Source organism: Haematobia irritans, chromosome 4 (assembly GCF_050003625.1).
Source record: "Haematobia irritans isolate KBUSLIRL chromosome 4, ASM5000362v1, whole genome shotgun sequence".
Taxonomy (NCBI): Eukaryota; Metazoa; Arthropoda; class Insecta; order Diptera; family Muscidae; genus Haematobia; species Haematobia irritans.
This window is the reverse complement of record NC_134400.1, coordinates 67,882,116-67,907,245: the sequence shown is the minus strand read 5'-3', so window position 1 is coordinate 67,907,245 and position 25,130 is coordinate 67,882,116. Positions and strand designations below refer to the sequence as shown.

Below are 25,130 nucleotides of genomic sequence, written 5' to 3'. Positions count from 1 at the left end.
TTGTCAAAACACAATTGAAAGAGTGCAAATATACAAATACTTGGGGATTCTGGTTGATAATAAATTTAAATGGAAACCGCATATTGATAATCTTCAGAAAAAACTTCACCAATCGTCGTACGCACTCTTTCATTTACGTAACTGCGCTCCACCTCATGTTGTTAAACAAGCGTACCTTTCTCTATGTGAATCATATCTCAGATATGGAATTATAGCCTGGGGAAACTCTACATACTGTAAATCTTTACAGAATACACAATATCGCTTAATTAAAAATATCATACAGTCAAAACGTTATACAGAACTCTTAATCTCACCCAATGATTACTCAATTCAAAACACCAACAACTATAATATGGCTGACTCCAACATTGATTTTATAAATACTGGCAACAGAGACGGAAACAGCAGAAATCAACACACACCAACAAATACAACTCATAACATTTCAACTACAAACACAACTCTCAGAGACGATAACATAACACACAGCAACAACATTGAATCTATAAATAATGGAAACGGATATGGTAACAACCGAACTCAATACACACTAACAAACACAACATACAACATTCCAACAACTATCAGAAGAGATGATAACATAACACAAACCTGTAACACCCACAGTGATACAAACACAGTTAACACTACACAACATGCTTATTTTGGTTTCACAAACACTACAAACCCTAACAACAACTATGTAAAACAATTTATGCGCAGTGAGAGATTGCTCAATATTCAAAGTATTCATAAAATAACGGTCTGCGCAGAATTTTTTGACGATCAAAGCTTGTTGGAACGGATTGATCATCAACAGAACACAAGAAGGAAGAAAGAAGGACGCTACAAAATCCCGAGGCATAGAACCACATACGGGAAGAATTCTTTGGCCATTCAATTACCGAATATTTTAAATGCATTACCTTTGAATTTATTTAATCTCAAAGATAAATTGAAATTAAAAAAGAATTTAAAAGACTATTTACTTGAAAATCAATGAAAAACTAAATTAACTTTGAATATTATAATTATTTAATGTATTTAAGAATTTTTATATAATACTTCTTTTATAACATTAAGTCTCTTCAAGACACTTCAATACTTTCCTGCAGAAAAACCGCAATGGTTTCGCGGGTCTATATTATTGTGTAATGATAAATGAATTATTCAATAAAGGAAATTATAAAAAAAAAAAAAAAAAAAAAAAAAAAAAAAAAAAAAAATTAAATTAAATTAAATTAAATTAAATTAAATTAAATTCAATTAAATTAAATTAAATTAAATTAAATTAAATTAAATTAAATTAAATTAAATTAAATTAAATTAAATTAAATTAAATTAAATTAAATTAAATTAAATTAAATTAAATTAAATTAAATTAAATTAAATTAAATTAAATTAAATTAAATTAAATTAAATTAAATTAAATTAAATTAAATTAAATTAAATTAAATTAAATTAAATTAAATTAAATTAAATTAAATTAAATTAAATTAAATTAAATTAAATTAAATTAAATTAAATTAAATTAAATTATATTAAATTAAATTAAATTAAATTAAATTAAATTAAATTAAATTAAATTAAATTAAATTTAATTTATAATTGTATAATTGTTGTGTTGTATAAGCCTTTGATGTTTAATAACTCCAAATCTTTATACATGTGGGAAATAGTTTGAATGTTTCTTGTACTATTTCTTTCTGTAAATCGTAGATAGTTCTTGTATAATAACTTGATAATTTTGTCTTGAGCTGCTTGCAATATTCTACAACTTCCGCCATTTCCCCACGCTGTTATACCGTGTCTAATATAAGACTCACTCAGAGCGAAATACGCTTGCTTAAGAACATAGAAAGACGAACAAAGGCTCAGATGATACAGTGCATATGACGATTTTCGAAGCTTCCTTTGTAAATGTTCTTGCTGAGATTTCCATTTAAAGTTGCTGTCTAAGTATACTCCCAGATATTTATAAGTGTTTACCATTTCTACATTAGTTACACATGCGTCATTTAATGCGTGTTGGTTTGTGACATTTTTATGTAAGCACTCCGTGTCATGGAATGTAATATTGATGTGTGTATTCGGCATATTCTGTGGTTTGAAATGCATAAGTTTTGTTTTAGAGACATTAATGATTAACCCATTGTCATGGCACCATCTGTTAATTACATCCGTCTCTTGCTGCATGATTTGTGTGGCCGTTTGTAAGCATTTATTTGAAACTATAATCGCGGTATCGTCGGCGTATGCGAATACAGTTCCTTTTCTTATAACATTCATCAGATCATTAGCGTATATAATGTACAGAATTGGTCCAAGTTTAGATCCTTGCGGCACTCCATACATCGTTTTTCTACTGCTGCTTGTTTCGTTATCGATTTTCACCATATAATTAAATTAAATTAAATTAAATTAAATTAAATTAAATTAAATTAAATTAAATTAAATTAAATTAAATTAAATTAAATTAAATTAAATTAAATTAAATTAAATTAAATTAAATTAAATTAAATTAAATTAAATTAAATTAAATTAAATTAAATTAAATTAAATTAAATTAAATTAAATTAAATTAAATTAAATTAAATTAAATTAAATTAAATTAAATTAAATTAAATTAAATTAAATTAAATTAAATTAAATTAAATTAAATTAAATTAAATTAAATTAAATTAAATTAAATTAAATTAAATTAAATTAAATTAAATTAAATTAAATTAAATTAAATTAAATTAAATTAAATTAAATTAAATTAAATTAAATTAAATTAAATTAAATTAAATTAAATTAAATTAAATTAAATTAAATTAAATTAAATTAAATTAAATTAAATTAAATTAAATTAAATTAAATTAAATTAAATTAAATTAAATTAAATTAAATTAAATTAAATTAAATTAAATTAAATTAAATTAAATTAAATTAAATTAAATTAAATTAAATTAAATTAAATTAAATTAAATTAAATTAAATTAAATTTAATTAAATTAAATTAAATTAAATTAAATTAAATTAAATTAAATTAAATTAGATTAAATTAAATTAAATTAAATTAAATTAAATTAAATTAATACCGACCCTTGGGGAACTCCTCTGGACACTACCCTCGTACCAGAAATCATCCCTGCAAATTGTACGAACTGTTTCCTACAAAACAAAAAGGATTCAACCAGCGAACATGAAGTCCTTGAGAAACCAAATTGAGTGTATAATTTATTCAGCAAAACTTCATGGCAGACTGACTCGAAAGCTCTACTTAGATCGAGGCTAATTAAAATAGATACAAGCTTGTTGTCAGTGTTCCTCCTAATATCATCTGTAAAAGAAGCCATTAACGAAGTAGTACTGAAGTTTCGTCTGAAACCTGATTGGAAATCCGAAAACCCTCTACGCACCGGTTCGTTTGCCATTATCTGGGAATTTATCAAATTCTCAAACATCTTTGAAAACACGGGTAATATGCTAATTGGCCTAAAATCACAATAACTAGACGGTTTATTCCTTTTCGGCAATGGTACAACCCTTGCAATTTTCCACGCATCCGGGTAGCTGGAAGTCATCAATATAGTATTATATAAAAAAACCAGATGTCGGAAAATGAAAGGAAATATCAACTTTACGAATCTGGTGGATATTCCATTAGCACCTATTGCCTTAGATTTAATCCTGTTCAAACTATCCCATACATCAAACTCATCGATAGCTCGAAATTCAAATTCAGCATCTTCTCTAAAGCCCGTCGTCTGTCTATATATTAGGTCTGATGGATTCTGTGGAGGCTCCAATATAAAATGATCATTACATCTTTCCACATCCAAATCGCCATTCCCCATGCCATTAGTACCTGCAATATCCAAACTTTCAAATCTCTTCCACAAGCCTGCCTGCGACGATGATTGTAAAGTACCCTGAAAAAACAGATTCCTTCGTTTACGAATTACAGATTTGGCCCTATTCCTGTATCTGCTATAAATTTGCCAGTTCCGGGCAGATCTACTTTCCATAAAGGACCTATAAGCCATATCCCTTTTCTCGCTCGCTATGTGGACCGATGAATGGTGCATCCAATCAATGGGGTTGGATCGCCTTATTCGTCTAAGTGGGACATGTCTATTAAATATATCCATAACATGTTGAGTCATAAATTCGACTTGATAGTTCACATCCTGCCTATACATTTCCGAAAAATCTATTCTTCCAAAGTCTCTTTCGCATAAGTCAAGGTTGAAATTCCTATAATCACGAATTAAAAATATTTCAGAATCTTTCTCAGCGACAATAGCCACAGACAAAGAAATAAGAGCATGGTAGGAATTTAAAGCTGGGAACTGAAATTGACTAAAGTTAGTAACCATTCCAGGATCGGAAACCAAATAATAATCTAACAAAGAACACCTCTGTGTACATAAATTGAAATGAGTTGGCAAACAGTTATGAATTATTTCCAGTCCCATTCTCCCACAAACACTCCTCATGTAACTGCCCTGTTGGAATAAATCAATATTGTAATCGCCCATCAAAACTACCACATTGTACCGTGCTACATAATCCGCAAGATCGTTTTCACATTGGGATATTCCACCGTATGGCAAATATAGCACTCCCAACAAGATTTTCGTAGCGTCCGCTGCATCCACTTCAACCAAAATCCCTTCCGCAACACCCTCATCCATTATCTCGTGCACAACCCTAGCTCTTATATCCGAGCGGATATACGTGCATACACCACCTCCTCTCCTCACAGACCTATCATTCCTATAAACCCTATATCCGTGGATTTCTATAGCGCTATCCAAAACACAGTGGTTTAGCCATGTCTCCGATACCCCGATAACATCGAACACCATACTTTCAAACAAGTTCCGCAATTCATCCAGCTTTGACATGGAAGCTCTTGGCACCAAGCTTTGTGCATTTAAATGAATAAGGTTTAAATCCCTGCTATTCAAGTTCAAATTATCAATTACGCTTTTGTTGATAATGGGTCCTAAATTATTATTCATTGAGTTTGTATAGAGAAACCCCCCATATCCATGATTTCATGAAAAATTTATAGCAAAATGAATAAAAAAACTTATAACTAATTCTTAGAAAATATATTTTCATTTCTTTCCACATATTTTTCCTTAAACTACTCGCAAAACTATCATTAAATGAAAAGAAGGATATATACATATATCTATAAAGAAAATTAAACAAATTAAAAAAGTATTCCTTAAAGTATAGAAGTAATGTTTTAGGATACAAAAGAAAATATCATCCTCTGACAGAACTCGAAACATCTTCGTACAAAATTTTATTACACAATTATAATGAATGAATATATATTTAATATATTTCATTTAACAAACATGTTTCAAGCGAATCGACTATGGGTTTTGGTCATACTAGCCAAATAATTGACCAAAATGAATGTGAAACTTTTTTACTCGTTTTTTCTTTTTGGGAAATATTCCTGTGTATATCACCACATATACACCCAATTTGAGCTAAAAGTATTTGCTAGTAGTATAGCGACAACGATTTCTTTATGATTTTTGTCAAAGATTTGCCCAGTGTGACCGTTCCGTAACTTATTATACAATCCACCATACATTTTAACATTCCTCTCAATCAAGTTCGATCGAACATCATACCAGCTTTATGTTACACTTTAAGCAAAGACAATAAAGAAAAGAATGCATAAATTGGATTAGTTGTTTTCATTTTGTGTTGGAACAATACTTAATTTACTATTTTCAATTATTTTACTTTTCAGTCAAAAAGCATTTCAGGCATTTTATTAATAAGTGAGTGCTATCGACACCGAAATTTGTGAAAACTTTCAATAAAATAGCTAAATAAAAAAATAAAACAGTTTTGCCATCACAATAACAAAACTGTCTTACTGCAAGTATGGTGTTAATTCCTTTTTTTTTTGTACTAACACTATCAAAGCTAAATGCATATCATCATATTTTTATGGCCTTTCTTTTTTTTATCAATTTTAAAACTAAAAGCGGAAAATAGAAAAAAAATTACTACCATAGATTCCAATATAATTTATAATTCATTTGATTAACTATCTATACATAATTAATTAACATATTTGACATATTTTATTTAAATTTTGATATACAGAATGAATACAATGTACTGGATGTTACAATACAGAATTTACAATACAGCAGCATTATTGGTGGTACTTCCAGCAAAAAATTCAGACATTTTGTCATATCTCACAGATTTCTCTTCGCCGTTTGCTAATAGAATTTTTGCTTCTGGATATGTTGAGCTTTTAATGCGAAATTTAGATATTTTGCCTTCCTTAACAAGTTTGCGGCACATAAATTGTAGATTTGCTACTATTGGAGTTAAATGATCATTGATGTATACACGTGATGATATATCAGTGTCCAATATTTGGTTTAGCTGAAGGTTCTTGTTCTTAAAGTACTGAACAAACAGCTCATCTTTTTTCCGAATAGAATTAAATTTTGCTAAAACAACTTTCTTATTTCGAATCCATGTGCAGAAATTCAGATCGTAGGGCTCTAATGGAACACCTAATACCTGACCGATCTTTTCCACAGTAGTGTATAACTCGCTGTTATTTATAGTTGTTGGGAGACCACTAATCAGAACATCGCTTCTGTTAATAATTTTTCGCACATTGTTATTCTCGTCTATTTTTGCATTCGTGACATTTTCGAATTTCTGAAGATGAGCAGAAAAATTTCCAATATCGACCTTTATTGAATTTAACTGAGGCAAAATATTCTCCGCCACAACATTTGACAACTTTTCCAATTTACTTTCCAACGCATCTAGTTTCTTCGTCACATTATCAGCACCTGCAACCGATTTCGAACTGGATGCATTATTTTCTATCCGGTCTTTACAATCCACACATTGAAAACTCAGACCTTGGTTTTTCTTGATAATTTCCACGATAGCAACAGTCATCCCAGGAACTACTTCAGCGGCACAAGAAATGTGGAATTGTTTACTACAAAGTGAACAACCAACATTATCTCTAGAGCAGTCTTTCTTGCACTTAAAACACTTCGCTTTCATTGCTATTTTTTGGTTTATCAAATTATCGTTTAATTTTATTTGTTCTTTCACCTTCTTATGGTTTCAGTCGCCGAGAGTTGTGTTTAGTTCCTTATTAATATGTGAATGTCAAATCTATTATATTTGTTTGTCCTCTTGTTTTTCTTCTTTGTTTCACTCTTTGCAAAACAGCAATTATTCACAATTATTCTATAGACATATGCTAGATATTGTGGAGTTTGTACTATTTAATTTAAGAGAGAGGCTAAAGAGATTTTTTTTGTATTTTATTTTTTTGTTTTGTTTTGTTTTTTTTTTTTTTTCTTTTTTTGCACAGAATGTTTCATACGGCGTTTTTAAGCTTTATGCTCCCAATCTATTTGTTTTTGTTATATGTCTTTCACTCGCAAAAAGTAATATACCAACTTTTTAATATTTTATTTTAATATTATGTGTTCATTTTGTTTCACTTTCATAAATCTTCGATATCACTTATAACTTTAGTAAACAAAATTTTAATTTGCGATACATAATAGATATATTAAAGTACTTTTACTTTGCAAAAATGATAATTTTCACATGCGGCAAGAAATGACGTCTATTCACGTGCCATGTTTTTTTCTCTCTCCATTTCCTATAGTACTCAGCAATAATACTAAGATGATCTGCTGCCGCCTCTAACGCTTTAATCGGAAAGGCATCGTGAGCATAAATAATACAGTCGTCAGCATATAGTATCGCTTTAGAATGATCCCTCACATGGGGGAAGTCATAGAGTAGCAAGTTAAAAAGGAAAGGTGCCAGCACACTTCCTTGCGGGACGCCGCTTTTGACGGAACCAAAGCTTGATAAAGAACCGTTTATGTCAATGCAGAAGTGACGATCAGTGAAATAGCTCTTGAAGATTTTTATCAGGAAAGGGTCCACTTGAAGATCAATAAGTTTGTATAGTATGTCCATGTGGCATGCAGAATCAAAGGCCTTTTCTATGTCCAATGAGATGGCTACTGTTGCGCACTTTTTCCTGAGGCTGTTTGTTACATCATTATGAAAGTTCAATAGAGCATGTTGAGTCGAATGACCTGCTCTAAATCCAAATTGTAAGGGAAATATAGGTTCGACAGAGAATTCTTTGTCCAATTTACTCTTCAATATGTTTTCAAAAACTTTCCCCAGGTTTGAGAGAAGAGAGATTGGACGATAGTCGTTGATGTTAAGGCCTGAATTTTTCTTTTTTATTGGAATTATCCTCGAGGACTTCCAAGCTGATGGAAAATAGCCGTTGTTTAAACAGTTATTAAATATTATCGCTAGTAGCTTCAGTGCTGCATTGGGCATCTTTTTCAATAAGAAGTTTGGGATTTTATCAAGTCCGCTCGATTTCTTCGAGTTAAGTGAGGAGATTATCTCTCTAATCGTGGAGATTTCAGTAAAGTGGTAAGAATCGGTCCCGTTCAAGGAGTTCAATGAATCATCGAAAGAGTAGATATGTGAAGGGACAGACTCGAGACTAGAGGCTACCCGACTATGGAGGTCAATAGCAGGGTGATCCGGGATGTTTTCCGTATATGCTGTCGAATAAAAGTCTAAGAAGCGCTCCTTTATTACCTCTTTATCCGTCACCGATGTCTCGTTAATTTTCAATTTGTTGCAGAAGGTGGATTTTTTCCTGCCAATGATATTGTGGACTTTTTTGAAGGTTGTAGAACTAGGCCTTAGTTGGGATATTTTCCTATTTAAGAAATTAGCTTGTTCCATATTAATCAGCTCTTTGATGATATTCTTTAGAAGATTGATTTGAATTGAAAGAGTTCTATATTCAGAGGAACATCTGTTTCCATCGCGATGGTAAATTCTTTTCAGTTCCTTTTGCCAACTTATTTTGTGCGAAAAAATTTTTTGATTTTATCTGATATTGGAGCCTTGTGGTTTTTTACTTCCACTCTCACGCTGTGATCAGAGGCGAAAGTATTGAAGGTAGTTGTGAAGTTTGCAATTAATGTATCTATTTCATCATTCTGCAGGTTTCTATTTACTGGTGGCATTAGGCATACAGAAGATTCTTCAAGATCGCGGCTGAAATTTGTCCAGTTTGTATTCTTGAATGAGAAAAAAGATGGTAGGCTACTAGTTACAAGGTCCGTTTCTTCTAATTTTAGAACCAATTTCAAGGGAAAATGGTCCGAGAATGAAGGTAGGCTTGAGATTTTGAAATTAGGTTGATCCTTATTCAGCAGGTGGCTACTTATTAAAAAATGGTCCAAACAGGAGGATCCGTATGGATATGATGGCGATCTGTCACAGATGCGAGAAATGTTAAGAACATTGTCTTCCAGCCAATTGGAAAGTGTTCTACCATTCATGTTTTCAATATTGTCGCCCCAGGTTGGACTTTTAGAATTTAAATCTCCGCCGAGAATAAAGCCATCATAATTACATGCAGTAGCTAAGATTTTGTTCAGCCCCTCACGAAGGTCACTACTGGGAAAATTAGAAGGTAAATAAACTGAGCCAATCAGGAATGTTTTTGAAAGTTGGTTATGTGTTAAATTCAGAGCCAGGAATCTTGTATTGAATTTGATGTCATCTAGATAAATATCAAAAAAAGAAAGAGATTTCTTAATGAGTACTGCAACACCAAGAGGTGATTTGTCCCGAAAGAACATATATTCCTCAAAAAAGATATGTGAGAATCTGCTCAGATGACTTTCCTGAACAAAACAAATGTCAATGTTATTGAATTTTAATGTGTTGTGGAGATCGATTTGGCGACTTCTGTCTACCAAAGGTCGAACGTTAAAGGTCATAACACGTAAAACATTATGGACCATTTTTAATTTTGTTGTATAGACGTAGAAATTCAGCTTTCGCATCAGTTTTTGACATTTTACGGAAATTTTTGAGGAATAACTCTATTTCCTGATCCAGTGATAGTTCTTCCGGCTCTAAGAAAAATGACGCAAGTTTAAGGAATTCATCAACTAATGATTTTGGTTTGTCCTGTAAAGGTGATTTAAGGCACTTCGCAAAAGACTTACCAGGCATGATATGAGATGAGGTAAGCTTGTTGACATTGGCAGCTGCAATTTCTTTCTCAATACGTGCTTTAGCAGACCTTTCCTTTTTTTCTTTAACATACTTAATGAATGCCGGGCAACCTTTCCAGTTTGCTGGGTGCCCAACTTCATGACAATTAACACAGCTGGGTTGAGTGCCGTCTTGGGGTTTCCTCAGGCAGTTGCCAGGTTCATGTTTTTGATCACATTTAACACATTGAAAGGCGGCGTTACAATTTTTGGCGATATGGTCCCATAGTTGGCAGCGGCGGCACTGAATTTCGCCCTGTTTTTTGTTGGGTCTTTCCCAAGATATGCTTTGGTTCAGAATGAATTTAAGAATGTTTAAGTCTACTTTAGTTTTTCCTGGATGCAAAGTCACGAGAAAGAGACCGGTGTCAAATTTTTTTTGAAGGAAAAAGGAGTAGTGAATTTCGATACTTTTGCTACTACACCTGGCAGGCCACTGTCTAATTCATCTTTAATTTCATCAGCAGTTGTCGTGTGATGCAGGATTCCTGCTTTAGTTCTTTAGGAGTAAATGAGTAAGACTTCACACCTTGTTTTCGTAGGATTGCCATCATTTCAGAGTGTACAGCAACATCTAAGAAGTATATTTTACTTTTCCGTCTATTTACATTTTTAATTTTAAAAATTATTTTCGGTGTTTTAGATTCCAGTTGGGCAACAAGATCTTTTATATTTTGATCATATAAAAAGATAGGCGGACAGAACTTTGGCCTTTGTGAGGTCACAGTAGTATTATTGCTAACAGAGGCTTTGTTGTTGTCAATGATGCTTTTTCTCTTACTGCTGTTGGCGGTTATACTGGAGTTCACGGAGTAAACGTCTTTGAACTGTAATTCACCCAGAATCGAGAAACGATTTTGTTCATTCGGGTCAAATGATGAAACGTCAATGACACAGGAATCATCTCTCCTGGGCTTCTTCCTCGCATTACCCGAAGTATTGATTGAATTGGTGGTTGTAGATTTTGGGGTAAAATCATCTGATTTTCTTTGGAAAAACTCAACTAGAAACCCAACTCTAGTTGAGTTTTTCCAAAGAAAATTATGGAATAAGCTCTTTCTGCTTGTTAGATTCAAGTTGTCTTGTTTTTATTTCAGGCGGTTTCTTTCCGAAGCAAAATGTGTTTGGGAGTATATGTTACAGAAGCGATTTTGTTTTGAGGGTGCAGACACACCCACATCGCGCATCGCCTTCATTAGTGAACCTGCTTCGCTGATCGCAATATTCGGAATATTTTTCCTTTTCTCGAGCTCGCCAACAAGAGCTCTTGCATTCCTAGCCGCACGGCCTCCATTTTCGCCAACTCATCCATCTTCTCCACCCTATGAATGCATAGTCTAGCATTTTTCAAGGATGCCCTCGAAAGTGTCGACGATGCATTCGAGGCTAAATCGTCAGCAATGTAACCATCTGATCTCACGTTAACGTTATCACTCATGTTTCCTAAATCAATTTGCAAAGATTTCCTCTTAAAAAAGAACAAACACTTGCGGAAAATCTTAAAGTCAAGAAAACATAATAAAATACACTTCTTATGCTACTAACGCCATCTATCGGCGAGTATATATCAAGCCCCATTTTTATAGATAAAAACTACAGTGTCATCTATCGGCGAGTAGATGCTAACCACCATCTTTCATATAAATACTATGCAATGTCCTTCAGCATTGCCAGATTCAAAATCAGTAAGAGGAGAGATAATGACAGGTGATTTAAATTGAGGAGAAAAACCAACCAAGAAAAACAAAGGAACAAAGAGAATAATAGTGTATGCCCCCTCTCAAAAACAAAGATACAAAATAAAACAAAGTGAAAATTAGAGCAAAAAGAAAGAAAGTGAATATTTGAGAATAAAAGCAAATTTTCAGTGAAAGGAAATGATAATAGATTATTATAGTATGTATAAATTAAGATTGTTGTTGTTGAGTATTAATGAACCACATATGAGTGAGTGTTAATGAAGGAGGTAAAAGCATAAGGGGAGAAAAATTTGCAACAGAAAACAAAAACAATTTCAATCTATGACAATACAAGGAGCCATCCAAAATAAACCCACCAACACATACACAAATGATCGTTCAATCAAAATTTAGAAATCAATGTTTTCTACAGAAAACTCACCTTCACTGTTTCCAAGTAGATTGTATCAGTAATTTTAATCTTCCAGTGTTTAACACTCGAAAAAGTAACACAATATATTAAAATTTTATATAAATCACAGAGACACTGCGAAAGCGCTTTCTTGCACTTCAGAAGAAAAAGGGAAAAAGTGCAGGTTTGGACAGAATATCATAAACTACTATCCCCACATCAGATGGGTTTTTAACCAGGACTGTGATGCTTTGTTATATCCCAGCAAAAAAAAATTGGAAGTTCTTCCAAAGGCACAACTTTAAAAGCACTTCCAAAAGATGTACTCCCAATGATGTTCCTTATTTTAACTCCACAGGAAGTTCTTTTAATTCAATTTTTTATAACTAGATTTTTTTCATATTTTTAATGGATAATGTTAACTTTTTTGCTTCAAATAGCTTAAAAACAGAGTAAAAATTCATAAAATGGTACAAATTACTTAAATTTTGTCGAACAAAATGTTAAATCCAATCTGAGAAAATTGTGAATTTTTGAAAATATTTGAGCGTTAGAGTCCATTAAAAATTATAAAAAATTAATTAAAAATAAAAAAATGACCAAATATCACAGAATTTTTTAATTTACATCCAAAACATTGAATTCGGATCACGCCTACAGAAGTGATGCAAATTCAGTGTAACGGCTGTTGAAATGGAGGACTTCGGTCCTATGACAAGTCAATGGTAAATTCATCGCTTCTGCGTCAATTTTGCACTACTCCCGGATCCAAAAGAACATTTTCATTACTTTTTGGCGACACTTTTTTTGCTGGAATATTGATCATCCCATATGCATGAACAGCTCGAAAAGAAATCATACGTCTGTACTGTCGGTAGATTTTGTTAAAGCCTTCGACAGAATTGGTATTCACATTGTACTTCAAAAACTATCTGAATGGAAAGTTGGTCCTAGAATGTCCTAGAAAATATGTATGCATCTTTGTCAGGATAAGATTTAAATCACAAATTCATCATTTTCAAAAGAAATCTTAATCTGGAAGCTTGTTTTAAATCCAAAGATTAAATATTTCACCGTGACAAAACTTGTTTTGTGGTTGAAACTGGGCTCACCAAGGGCAGCCACCTTATTAGGCAAATATTCTTTCAGTGTAGTTTAACCCGTCTCTGAGGTGTTGTTTAACCCCGTAGAGGGCGCTGAAAATGAATGTAATGAATAATAGTGTTAATGTGTGTGGGTGCTTACCTCAGATCCTTGATCGTTCAAGGTGGCTGTTATAATTATACTTTTATCATCTACAGGGAACGTGTTTAAAGTTGTTCCACTTCCATAATATGTTTGACTTCCTGTGTCCCCAAACCCGAAATAGCCTTCAGCGACTATGTCACTTAATGACACTCCGAAACCAAACAACAAATCATTTAGGGCTGGAATGTTTGCCCCACCTGTATCTGGAGTCCACCAATCTCTGGTATTTTCGTCAAAAAATTGCATTCTTTTCATTACAGTCGTATTATACCAATCAGCAAATATAACCACACTAAGTCCATGTTCAAAAACGTCGCTCTGTAGTTTATAAATTTCTTCATCAAAAAATTCTTCTTCGGGATCCACAATTAGTAAAGTTCCATATTCGCTGGCATTAAAGCATGTGTACGGAGATCCCAAAATATCAATGTAGTATCCGTTATTTCTTAAATGGTGGTACATGTCGCGAAAATTTGTGTGAATGTGATCGCCCCTCCAGTCTAGAGGGTCAGATTTAATTCTTAAATTATCTCTAGGCATGTAACCATGTGGATACTGTATGTTATGAAATTGGTCCCACAAGATTCGTTTTTGCCTAGGAGGTTTTGGTGTTATTTTCACTTTTATTGGAAAATCGATCGCATGTCTGGATACGATATCGTGACCTATGGATATTGTGTCTACAAATAGCCTTACAAATCCTTCAGCCACACATTCAATCCCGCAACCGTTGTTGTTAACACCTGTGTCACATATAGGAAATTTAAAGGTTATATTGAAAACTCGTTAGGGTTGTTGTCTCATTTGTAAGTAAATGGTTGAAAAAAGAACAAAAGTTCCCTATTTCAAAAAGCTTTTTGGTAGCAAGTTTTTTTTAATTATCTGATAAATGTATTATAATTATTAACTTAAATAAATAAGTTACAGTACCAAGATATTTACAGTGTAACATAACAAGGTAATTTTGTTTTTTATTTTATTGTTTAAAAGTAATAAATGTGGGAAATAACAGCAAATTTTAGAATCATTTTAGATTTTATTTGTTTGGCACGAATTATAATCTACAAACGAACGACAAAGTCATAGCACAATTTTTTTTGTATTATTCACAAGATAGTATATTTTTCCTGGCTCAGCTACTGGCTACGAAAATTACTCAATCGCTCGTGGAATAGACAATCATACAACAATTCTCTATCAAAAATCAAAAATGAATTGGAACTTTATCCAAAATCATTTTACAAATTTGTTAACTCCAAACGTCAGATCTATATCTCCTAATATTGTGCTGAGTTATATGGAAAATATAAAATGATCATTTCGTCCCGGGCCTGATGGGATTCCCAGTAACATACTAAAGTATTGTGCTCATTCTCTTCCATACCATACTTAGATACAATAATTCTAAGGCACAAACATGGAATAGAAATTAACTGGTATCTGGTATCAAAAGCCAACAGCCACAGGCCGATTGATACATTTCAACTCTAAACATCCTAGACGAATCACAATGAATACGCCTACAAATTTTATAAGAAGAGTACACGATATTAGCGACGAAATATTTCATAAGGACAACGAGGATAAGATAAGGACTATATTACGATTAAATGATTTCCCGAATAAAAAGATTAATTCAACATGTAAAAGAAAGAAAACACACCAAACATGACGAAATTGAACCCAAAATTTATAAACCCGTGACATATGTTCCCCTATTCTCGGAGAGTTTTAAGTCACCAAAAAAGTTAAATAAGGATACATTTCAAATTGCACAGAGGACTCACAATACAGTAAATAAATTCCTCAGCAAGACAAAATACAAAATTAAGAAAGAAGATAAGTCAAACGTGGCTAAAATGCGATGTAAAAGATTCGGAAAAGAGTCTGATACATCGGGCTGCCACCTAACCTAACCTAACCTAAGGTTAGGTGGCAGCCCGATGTATCAGACTCACTTAGACTATCCAGTCGACTGTGATACCACATTGGTGAACTTCTCCCTTATCACTGAGTGCTGCCCGATTCCATGTTAAGCTCAATGACAAGGGACCTCCTTTTTATAGCCGAGTCCGAACGGCGTTCCATATTTCAGTTAAACCACTTAGAGAAGCTTTGAAACCCTCAGAAATGTCACCAGCATTACTGAGATGGGATAATCCACCGCTGAAAAACTTTTTGGTGTTCGGTCGAAGCAGGAATCGAACCCACGACCTTGTGTATGCAAGGCGGGCATGCTTACCATTGCACCACGGTGGCTCCCAAAAGTATATGTTGGTACAACGAAAACCAAATTAAAAACTAGACTCTCAGGACATAAATCTGATAAGATAGCCACAAATAAGCCATTGGAGCAAAAGACGGCACTTGCATTGCACTTTAACAACACACAAGCCAAACTTTAAGGACGTAGATATTTTGACGCAAGAAAACAATTATAAAAGGACATTTACACTGGATATGCTACATATTATAAATGTGCACATATTTATAGAAATATTGAACAAAAGTATAGAAAGACGAATTAGCTTTTAGTTGTAAATATACTCACTTGTGAACAAGTCCATTGTTATACCCTGCTCCACACTGTGGAACAGGGTATTATAAGTTAGTGCATATGTTTGCAACACCCAGAAGGAGACGAGATGGACACATGGTGTCTTTGGCAAAAATGCTCAGAGTGAGCTCTTGAGTCGATATAGCGATGTCCGTCTGTCCGTGAACACATTTTTGTAATCAAAGTCTAGGTCGCAGTTTTAGTCCAATCGACTTCAAATTTGGCACAAGTATGTGTTTTGGCTCAGAATAGATCCCTATTGATTTTGAAAGAAATCGGTTCAGATTTAGATATAGCTCCCATATATATATATTTCGCACGATATGGACTTATATGGCCCCAGAAGCCAGAGTTTTAACCTAATTTGCTTACAATTTTGCACAAGAAGAACAATTAGTACTGTAGTCAAGTGTGCCAAATTTTATTGAAATCGGTTCAGATTTAGATATAGCTCCCATATATATCTTTCGCCCGATATGGACTAATACGGTCCCAGAAGCCAGATTTAGATATAGCTCCCATATATATCGGTTCAGATTTAGATATAGCTCCCATATATATGTTTTTCTGATTTCGACAAAAATGGTCAAAATACCAACATTTTCCTTGTAAAATCGCCACTGCTTAGTCGAAAAGTTGTAAAAATGACTCTAATTTTCCTAAACTTCTAATACATGTATATCGAGCGATAAATCATAAATAAACTTTTTCGAAGTTTCCTTAAAATTGCTTCGGATTTAAACGTTTCCCATATTTTTTTACAAAAATTGTGTTCCACCCTAGTGCATTAACCGACTTAAATTTTGAGTCTATAGATTTTGTAGAAGTCTATCAAATTCTGTTCAGATCGAGTGATATTTAAATGTATGTATTTGGGACAAACCTTTATATATAGCCCCCAACATATTTGACGGATGTGATATGGTATCGAAAATTTAGATCTACAAAGTGGTGCAGGGTATAATATAGTCGGTCCCGCCCGACTTTAGACTTTCCTTACTTGTTTTTTAATTAGAAATGTAATTATCCGTATTTTTGAAGTCTTGAGATTTATTTTGTTAATTAGTGTGTTAAATGTTTTTTCTTTTTGTTTAAAGTAATTTCCCTGAGGACGAGTATCGGAGATGTCTCGCAATATTGGATATATTTAAATAAAAATTACAACTCACAAAAACAACAATATCTCTTTTTATTCACATGACCTCGAACCACACTACACAAATATAATTAACAATTGAAAGGTCAACTATCAAAGAATAGCATATAACTATATTACAGGCGGACCTAAAAAATGTTAATTTTTGTTGGTTCAACAAAAGAAAATGATGGGATGGGTTCAATGGTAAAACCTAGAAGTGTCTGTAATAGCTACTTTTGGTTACAGCCTATTGCTGCTATCCGAATTCTAGTCGTCGTTCGCATACAAAAGGAAAAACAACTGATTTTGGTTACTCTGAGGGGTATCTAAACGAAAATCGAAACGAAAGTCAATGCGAACGAAGACGTAACGTAATCTCTAAAATTGGATTTCTCTAACTCGAGTCGTTCGCATTTTGTCGAACTGAAATGTCAAAATCACTCACTTGGTAAAGACCTTTTGTCTTGTGGAAAAAGGCTTTATTAAATAAGGAAAAACTTAATAATTGATAAATTGACTAAAGCTTTTAATGTAAATATGTGATAAAAGTGATTTATATCGAACTACTTTTTCTTTAAAATCACCATAAAGAGCGTTTAAGGGAAAGTCTAACACGAATAAACACATACATTTCGAATGAAACACTTATTAAATTGAGAACTGAACTGTCATTATTGTAGAAATATGGAAATACAAATCCTTATCTCTCTACGCGGGCTAATTTGTTAAAAAAAATATTGAGCTAAACTAAATATCAGAAGCGGGAAATGTTTGCCAAATGAACGGCAATGCCAGATTGAATTTTATGGAAAATCATTTTTAAAATATATGGAAATTGAAATAATTGAGATCTGGTAATGCTAGCATTTGACAGTAACGTAAGCCATGCGAACGAAAGGAAGTTACAGAAACCCAAATCTAGACGAAAGTGAGTGACTACCGTTCGTTCGCAATTGCTTTCGTTCGGATATCAGAAATAGGCTGTTTATGTGGTACCACAATGGACTGAAAAGTCTAAATGAGCCTCACGAAAGTAATTCACCGTTAGACAACCACGAATACTACTCTGTGATCAAAATCATCCCATAAACTGGATTGCGTTGCCATAAAGTGAATATAAATTTTATTTAAAATCTTGCAAAAGTCAAACACACAAATCTAATACGCACGAGTACACAGTGGTCGATCCCATTGGTAAAAAAATCAAAGTTAGAAGTTTGTCAAAAAGTGTGGTAACAATGTATCTTATGCAAACAAGGGTTTAAAGTTTAAGTTTGTTTTTGTTTTAATCCTTCCGTAATCATTAAGAACGGCTTCAAAAGAGAGAGCACGTAAGTTGAATTTTGCAGTGTTAAAAGTATAAAATTAAGTGCAGCTTAAAACAAATAAAACAAAAGAAAAATTTGAATATTGAATTAAATGGTGTCAACTATATTTTATTTATAATAACAATATTTATAATAACAATGTGTAAAACTTGTTTTAAATTTGTTATAAAATTAATATTCGTTCGTCCATATATGTAAATTTTAACTAGAGTTTTAGTTGTGTTCCCCCCTGTAGTCTCCAATGGGATTTTTTGTGGTTTATTAGTTAATATTTCAAGATTCTAAATTGATAAAATCAGCTGCTTTCTTTTTTATTATTTTTGTTTTTCTGACTTTTTCCCCTAAACAAATTACAACTCGAGATAGAAATGTGCGATTATATCGTTGTTTGTACTTGAATGCAAGGTATGTAGATGGCGAACAAACGTGTATAATTGGATCTGTGATAAGTTAAGTGGTTCAAAATATATCGATGAAAATAATCGTAACAAACAATAATAAAACAATCGTCTTTTACAATGATTTTATATATAAAATAAAACAATATTTTCAATTTCATGAAAATCGCATAAAAAATATTGCCCTTAGAGTAAAATCGGGAGATCGGTCTATATGTGGACTATACCAACACATGGGCTGATTCACCTCATTAGAAAGTATGTTTTCTAGAAGCTCAAAAAATAAAATCGGAAGGTCGATCTATATGGGGGCTATACCAACACATGAACCGATAACCATTATTTTCTTCACACTTATTTGTGGTTCTAAAATACCTCCGTATTTGAAGTTTAAGGCAAATCGGATAGAAAATACAGTTTCTAGAAGCCTAAGAAGTAAAATCGGGATATCGGTCTATATGGGAGCTATATAAATACATGGACCGATAGGCACAATTTTCGCCACTCCTATTTGTGGTCCTAAAATACCTCTAGATTTCCAATTTCAGGGAAATCGGAAAGAAACTATGGTTTCTAGAATCCCAAGAAGTAAAATTGGGAGATTGGTCTATATGGCAACTATACCAAAACATGGACCGATACACACCATTTTCAGCACACCAACTTCTGGTTCTAAAATACCTATAGATTTCAATTTTCAGCCAAATCGGATAGAAAGTACATTTTCTAGAAGCCCAAGAAGTAAAATCGGGAGATATAGGGGGTTATAACAAAACGTCATCAGTCAATTCCATTTTATCATTAAATAGTTCTGACATAATTATAAAGCTGCGGCCGAAGTTTCACAATGATACCTATACTGGGTGGCGACACTTTGACAAGTCGAACCTTTTCTAATGCTAAATGCTTTGCAGAATGCAGAAATGCTTTGTTTATCCTAAAGAAATGAGGATCAGTCGACCCAATCACGTTGTCGGCTAAACAAAGCGATTCCTTAAAATGGGCTTTTGGGAATTCTTGAAGCTGGAAAAAGGGAACGATCACCGGATGAGGAATCAAATATCGTTTGCCTCAAATATCGACAGCCTTGTGATGGCTATCATTAACCCTTTCGATTCTCTATTCAACCGTCGAACGGACGTGTTTTTCAATAGCGGATAAACTCATCGTAATAGGTACCTACTAAGAATTTCAAGTGTGGTGGGATATTAAGCCACCATGCAGCGAAATTCCAAGTCATCCACTGGGTTGCTAACTTCAGGGCCCAGTGGACGGGTATCGACTGGAGTTATAAATCTGGGCAATGACCAAGAGGTAGGTCCAATTAGTCGACCTGTAGACGGGTCGACAGGTGGCGACACTATGACAAGTCGAATTTTTTCTAAGGTAACGACATCAAAAGGAGGTAATCCCTCACGAAAGAGATTCAAGGAACGCAGAAATGCTTTGTTTATCCTAAAGAAGTTAGGATCAGTCGACCCAAGCACGCTGTCGGCTAAACAAAGCGATTCCTTAAAATGGGCTCAAGAAATTCTTGAGACTGGAAAAAGGGAACGATCGCCGGATGAGCTGCCATCCTCCAAAAGGGATCAAAGATCGTTTGCCTCAGTTGCTAAAGACAGCCTTGTGATGGCTATCATTAATAAAGGAGCATTGGACGGTATGGTTCCAAAGCAAAAATGGGGGGAAATTGAGAATGCTCTGTCTGTCGTCTACTCACAGGTGCTGGAAAAGTTTCCCGGCCCAGATCCTCGACACCAAGAGGCTGGTTGGTATCAAGGACGATTTAAGCTAGTCGCATTTGAGGACCAGAGGTCTATAGAATGTTTTAAAGCCACTCTGATACTAATTGGTGAGGTTTGGGAAGGAGCTGCTCTAGAGTTAGTCGAGAAGAAAGACATACCGGCTAGACCCAGAGCACATGCGTGGATACCTGCAAACCCTTCTGACCCTGAATCTATTTTAAATAGACTGAAACGATGCAATCCAGATCTTCCAACAGCTGATTGGAAGGTTGGCCGTTTGGATGAAGTGGATGGACCAAGACGGCATGCAGTGTTTATATTGATCACTCAGTCTTTGCCACATCTAGCAAAGCCCCAGGGCCGTGTATGTTATGGCTTTCATTATATCCAAATGAAGGTATATAAAACCGATCAGCTAAAGGATTCAGAAATGGACAAGCCTCTGTCTGAATCAGAAGTAAGCGGATCCTCTTGCAAAGTCGAGGGAGATACCAAAGTTGAAGACATGGATAGACACCGTATGCGAGAGGAGGAGGTTTCTATTGCCTCAGAACTCACCAAAGTTGAACCTATGGTTATTGCGAGAGTCACCGAGATCTCTGAAGAGAACATTCTTGATGACTCGATTGAAGCGGCTGATGTGACGGTTGTTGAAAATCTCGATGGTCCTACACACAAAAAAATTTCACGAAAATTTTTCCAATTAAAATTTTAATTGAGTTTCAAAAAATATTCAATTAAAAATTTAATTGATTCAAAAAATTTTTTAATTGAAACAAAAATCAATCACAAAAATAATAGTATCAATTAATTTTTTAATTGGATCAATTAACTTTTTAATTGACCTTCAATTAATTTTTTAATTTATACTATCATTTCTGTGATTGAAGACATTTCAATTAAAAATTAATTGGTTCAATTGATTTCGTGATTGTATCAGAAAAATTTTTTTGGTGTGTACGGATCCTCCAGATAAATCTTCATCATTGTAAGGCTGCATGTGCTGCCTTAAAAGTTCTCCTGATGAAAGGGGACATAGATATAGTTCTTATTCAAGAACCATATGTTTATAGAAACAAAATATGTGAATTAAGTACTCCGGGGTTCAAACTATTGCAGTATACTAGTAATGATGTAAATCGAGCCTGTATAATTGCTAAAAACGAGCTCAACTTGTTTCTGCTTCCTTCGATGTGCAATACAGACACTGTCGTTGCCAGTTTAGAAATAGACAAATGCAAATATTGGGTATCTTCGGTCTACATGGGACATGACAGGGAGATGCCTCCATATGCCGTTAAGACCTTAGTGGAGGAGTCACTGAAAACAAAGACGAAACTCATTATGGGATGCGATGCGAATGCACATCATAGTATATGGGGAAGTAGTGATACTAATGCAAGGGGAGAGTCGCTAATAGAGTTTATTTTGCGTACTAATCTGGTAGTTTGCAACAAGGGAGATGCCCCAACCTTTGTCACTAAAAACAGGCAAGAGGCTTTGGACATCACCTTGGCCTCGCAAGAACTGAATGAAATGATATCTGAGTGGCAGGTTTTAAGTGAACACAGCTTCTCAGATCATCGCTACATCAGTTTCAAATTTGATGTTCATATCACCAAGACCATATTTCCGCCAAATGTTAGGAAAGCTGACTGGAATATAGGGAATCGTTCAATATGATGATACCGGAAATAACAGAGACAAATATGAGAAATGTGCAAGATATCGAACACGCAGCGGAGCGGATTACTAAGGCCTTCAACATCTCACTGAAAGCTGCATGCCCTAGAGGAAAGCCAAGGGGGAAACATCGACCACTATGGTGGTCTACGGAATTAAGTAATATGAGGAAATCCTGCAGGAAGCTCTTTAACAAGGCAAAGTCCACCAGAGCCCCTGAGGACTGGGACGCTTACAAGAAGAATCTGAGAGGATACCAGCGAGAACTGAGAAAGGCTCAGCATAACTCTTGGAATGATTACTGCAGCAGTATTGAGAATACGTCCGAGGCTTCCAGACTACGGATGGTTCTAGCAACCACCAACTCCGCTCCAGGTTTCATTAAAACATCGGAGGGCAATTGGACAACGTCCAGTGAGGAGACGCTGGAGGCACACACACATTTTCCTTGGAATCAGACGGTTGAACCATGTACTGGCGGTGCCACAGTTGCTCAGCGGTCGTTTCCTGTCGAGGAAATTGCATCGGAAACTAGAATAAGATGGGCGCTAAATAGCTTTGGACCATTCAAATCCCCCGGACCTGATGGAATTACTCCGGCGGAGTTACAAGCTGTAACTGACAAAATTATCCCCTGGTTGTCGGTGATATATAAAGGATGTATCAACTTATCATATATCCCAGGAAAGTGGAGGGAAACAAAAGTCGTTTTCATACCTAAAGCGGGAAAAGCCTCTCACTCGAGAGCGAAGGATTTCCGACCAATCAGCTTATCCTCATTCCTACTTAAGACTCTGGAGAGGATGATAGATATTTATCTTAGAACTAGCATCGATTCAAGTTTGTTCTCGAAACGACAGCATGCATACTCGAAGGGCAGGTCTACTGAGACCGCACTACATGAACTAGTCAGCTTTATTGAAAGCTCACTATCTGTCAAAGAATACACAATCGTGGCGTTTCTAGACATCGAAGGGGCGTTCAATAATGTCCATCCGAGCTCGATATTAAATGGACTGACAACTCTGAATGTTGATCCATGTATACTCAGGCTGTTAGACGAACTTCTAATGAAGAGACGTATTTCAGCCACACTAGGACAAACAAACATACAAAGGTATGTGAACAGAGGCACTCCCCAAGGAGGAGTTCTATCACCTCTTCTTTGGAATGTTGGTTACCCTAGAAAAAGAAAGGATAAAAGTGGTGGCATATGCAGATGATGTGGCTCTGGCAGTCAGGGGAAAATTCCCATCCACAATCAGAGATATTATTCAGAGGGCCCTCCGGATGACTGAGAAATGGGCGAAAGACAATGGTCTTGGGGTAAATCCTGCAAAGACAGAATTAGTCATGTACTGCAAGGATCGCAAAACTCCCACGGTTAGGCCTATTTCCTTAGGGGGTATTGAAATTCCCTTTGGTGATTGTGCAAAATACCTTGGCGTTATTTTGGACAGGAAGCTGAACTTTAAGCTTAATATTGAAGAAAGGGCGAGAAAGACAACTGTAGCTTTGTACTCGTGCAAAAAGGCAATTGGAAAAAAGTGGAGACTAAAACAAAAAATTGTGCATTGGCTATACACGGCAGTGGTGAGACCTATAATGCTATATGGTGCTGTAGTCTGGTGGCCGGCACTTCAGAAACCGACTTGTTTAGATAAAGTTCAGCGTATGGCGTGTTTGTGTATTTCAGGCGCATTCAGCAAGACAGGAACAAATTCCCTTAATGTCATGCTGCATCTATTGCCTTGAGTCAGCTGCAACAACGGCTGTGCGGTTGCGCGAACTATCGCTGTGGTCGGAGAAAGGTTACGGTCACAGTTCTGTCCTCAAAATAATGCCAGATGTGCCTAACGTAGTGGATTACACTTTGGCGAGTCCACTTTTCAACAAAAAGTTTGAGACTCTAATCCCCAACAGTGAGGCGTGGTGCACACAGACCCCGCGGAATAAAGAATATATAGATTTCTACACTGATGGCTCCAAATTGGATGGACAAGTGGGGTTCGGAGTATATTCTAATGAACTGGAACTTCGAATAGCGAAAAGATTGCCTAATCACTGTAGTGTTTTTCAGGCTGAAATATTAGCAATCAGAGAGGTGGCGAATTGGCTGAGAAGTAATGTTCCAAAAAATGTGGGCATTAATATATACTCAGACAGTCAACCTGCAATAAAATCCTTGGACTCTGTGTTCCTCAACTCGAAAACGGCCATCGACTGCCGCAAATCTCTCAATGAGCAGTACAATATTCACCTAATATGGGTGCCTGGCCATAGGAACATACCGGGGAACTGCGAAGCGGATGAGTTGGCGAGGCTAGGGACTACCTTACATATTCCAGGGGAACTAGAATTTGTTGGTATGCCCCTAGTATGCAAGCTCATACTGCGTGTGAAGGCTGTTATGGTGGCAAATGTTCAATGGGATAATTGCAAGGGTTGTAACGACACCAAGCAAATATGGCCCCATTTCAACTTAAACCGCACACTAGATATGCTAATGTTCTCGAGACGTCAGATATCACTCCTGATATCTGCTATAACGGGTCGCTGCCTGATAGGCGATTTTTCAAAAACTATTGGCGCGAAGTATAGTGACTATTGCATGAGCTGTCATGATGCGGAGGAAAAGGAATCAATTAAACACCTCATGTGTGAGTGTCCTGCATTTTGTGTAAGGCGTAAGCACATTTTAAGGGCATATAGCTTTAGATTACTGGCGGACCTGGAAAACTTTAACTTAAGCAGCCTGCTAATGTTCTTTGAATAATCTGGTTGGTTCAACAGAAGGAAATAATCGAGA

The 25,130-nt window shown here is 34.8% G+C and overlaps 2 protein-coding genes across 4 annotated transcripts in view; both read right to left on the bottom strand.

Annotated features, from left to right (window-relative positions):
* The window catches only part of S1P (membrane-bound transcription factor site-1 protease), a 198,836-nt gene that overhangs the window by 40,469 nt on the left and 133,237 nt on the right, over positions 1 to 25,130 (bottom strand). For 2 of the 3 annotated variants that reach the window (XM_075307576.1, XM_075307577.1), the window contains exon 4: positions 13,470 to 14,215. In XM_075307576.1, coding sequence (XP_075163691.1) covers positions 13,470 to 14,215 — 746 coding nt within the window. Of the gene's footprint in view, positions 1 to 12,586; positions 13,421 to 13,469; positions 14,216 to 25,130 lie in introns of those variants that run through there. The other variant, XM_075307578.1, reaches the window with a different exon arrangement.
* On the bottom strand, positions 6,085 to 10,199 carry LOC142236317 (uncharacterized). Its single transcript, XM_075307579.1, has 2 exons — positions 10,086 to 10,199; positions 6,085 to 9,634 (listed from the first exon to the last, which is right to left on the bottom strand). The coding sequence occupies exons 1-2, from the start codon at positions 10,090 to 10,092 to the stop codon at positions 8,925 to 8,927; spliced, it is 717 nt and encodes a 238-aa protein (XP_075163694.1). The 5' UTR covers positions 10,093 to 10,199; the 3' UTR covers positions 6,085 to 8,924.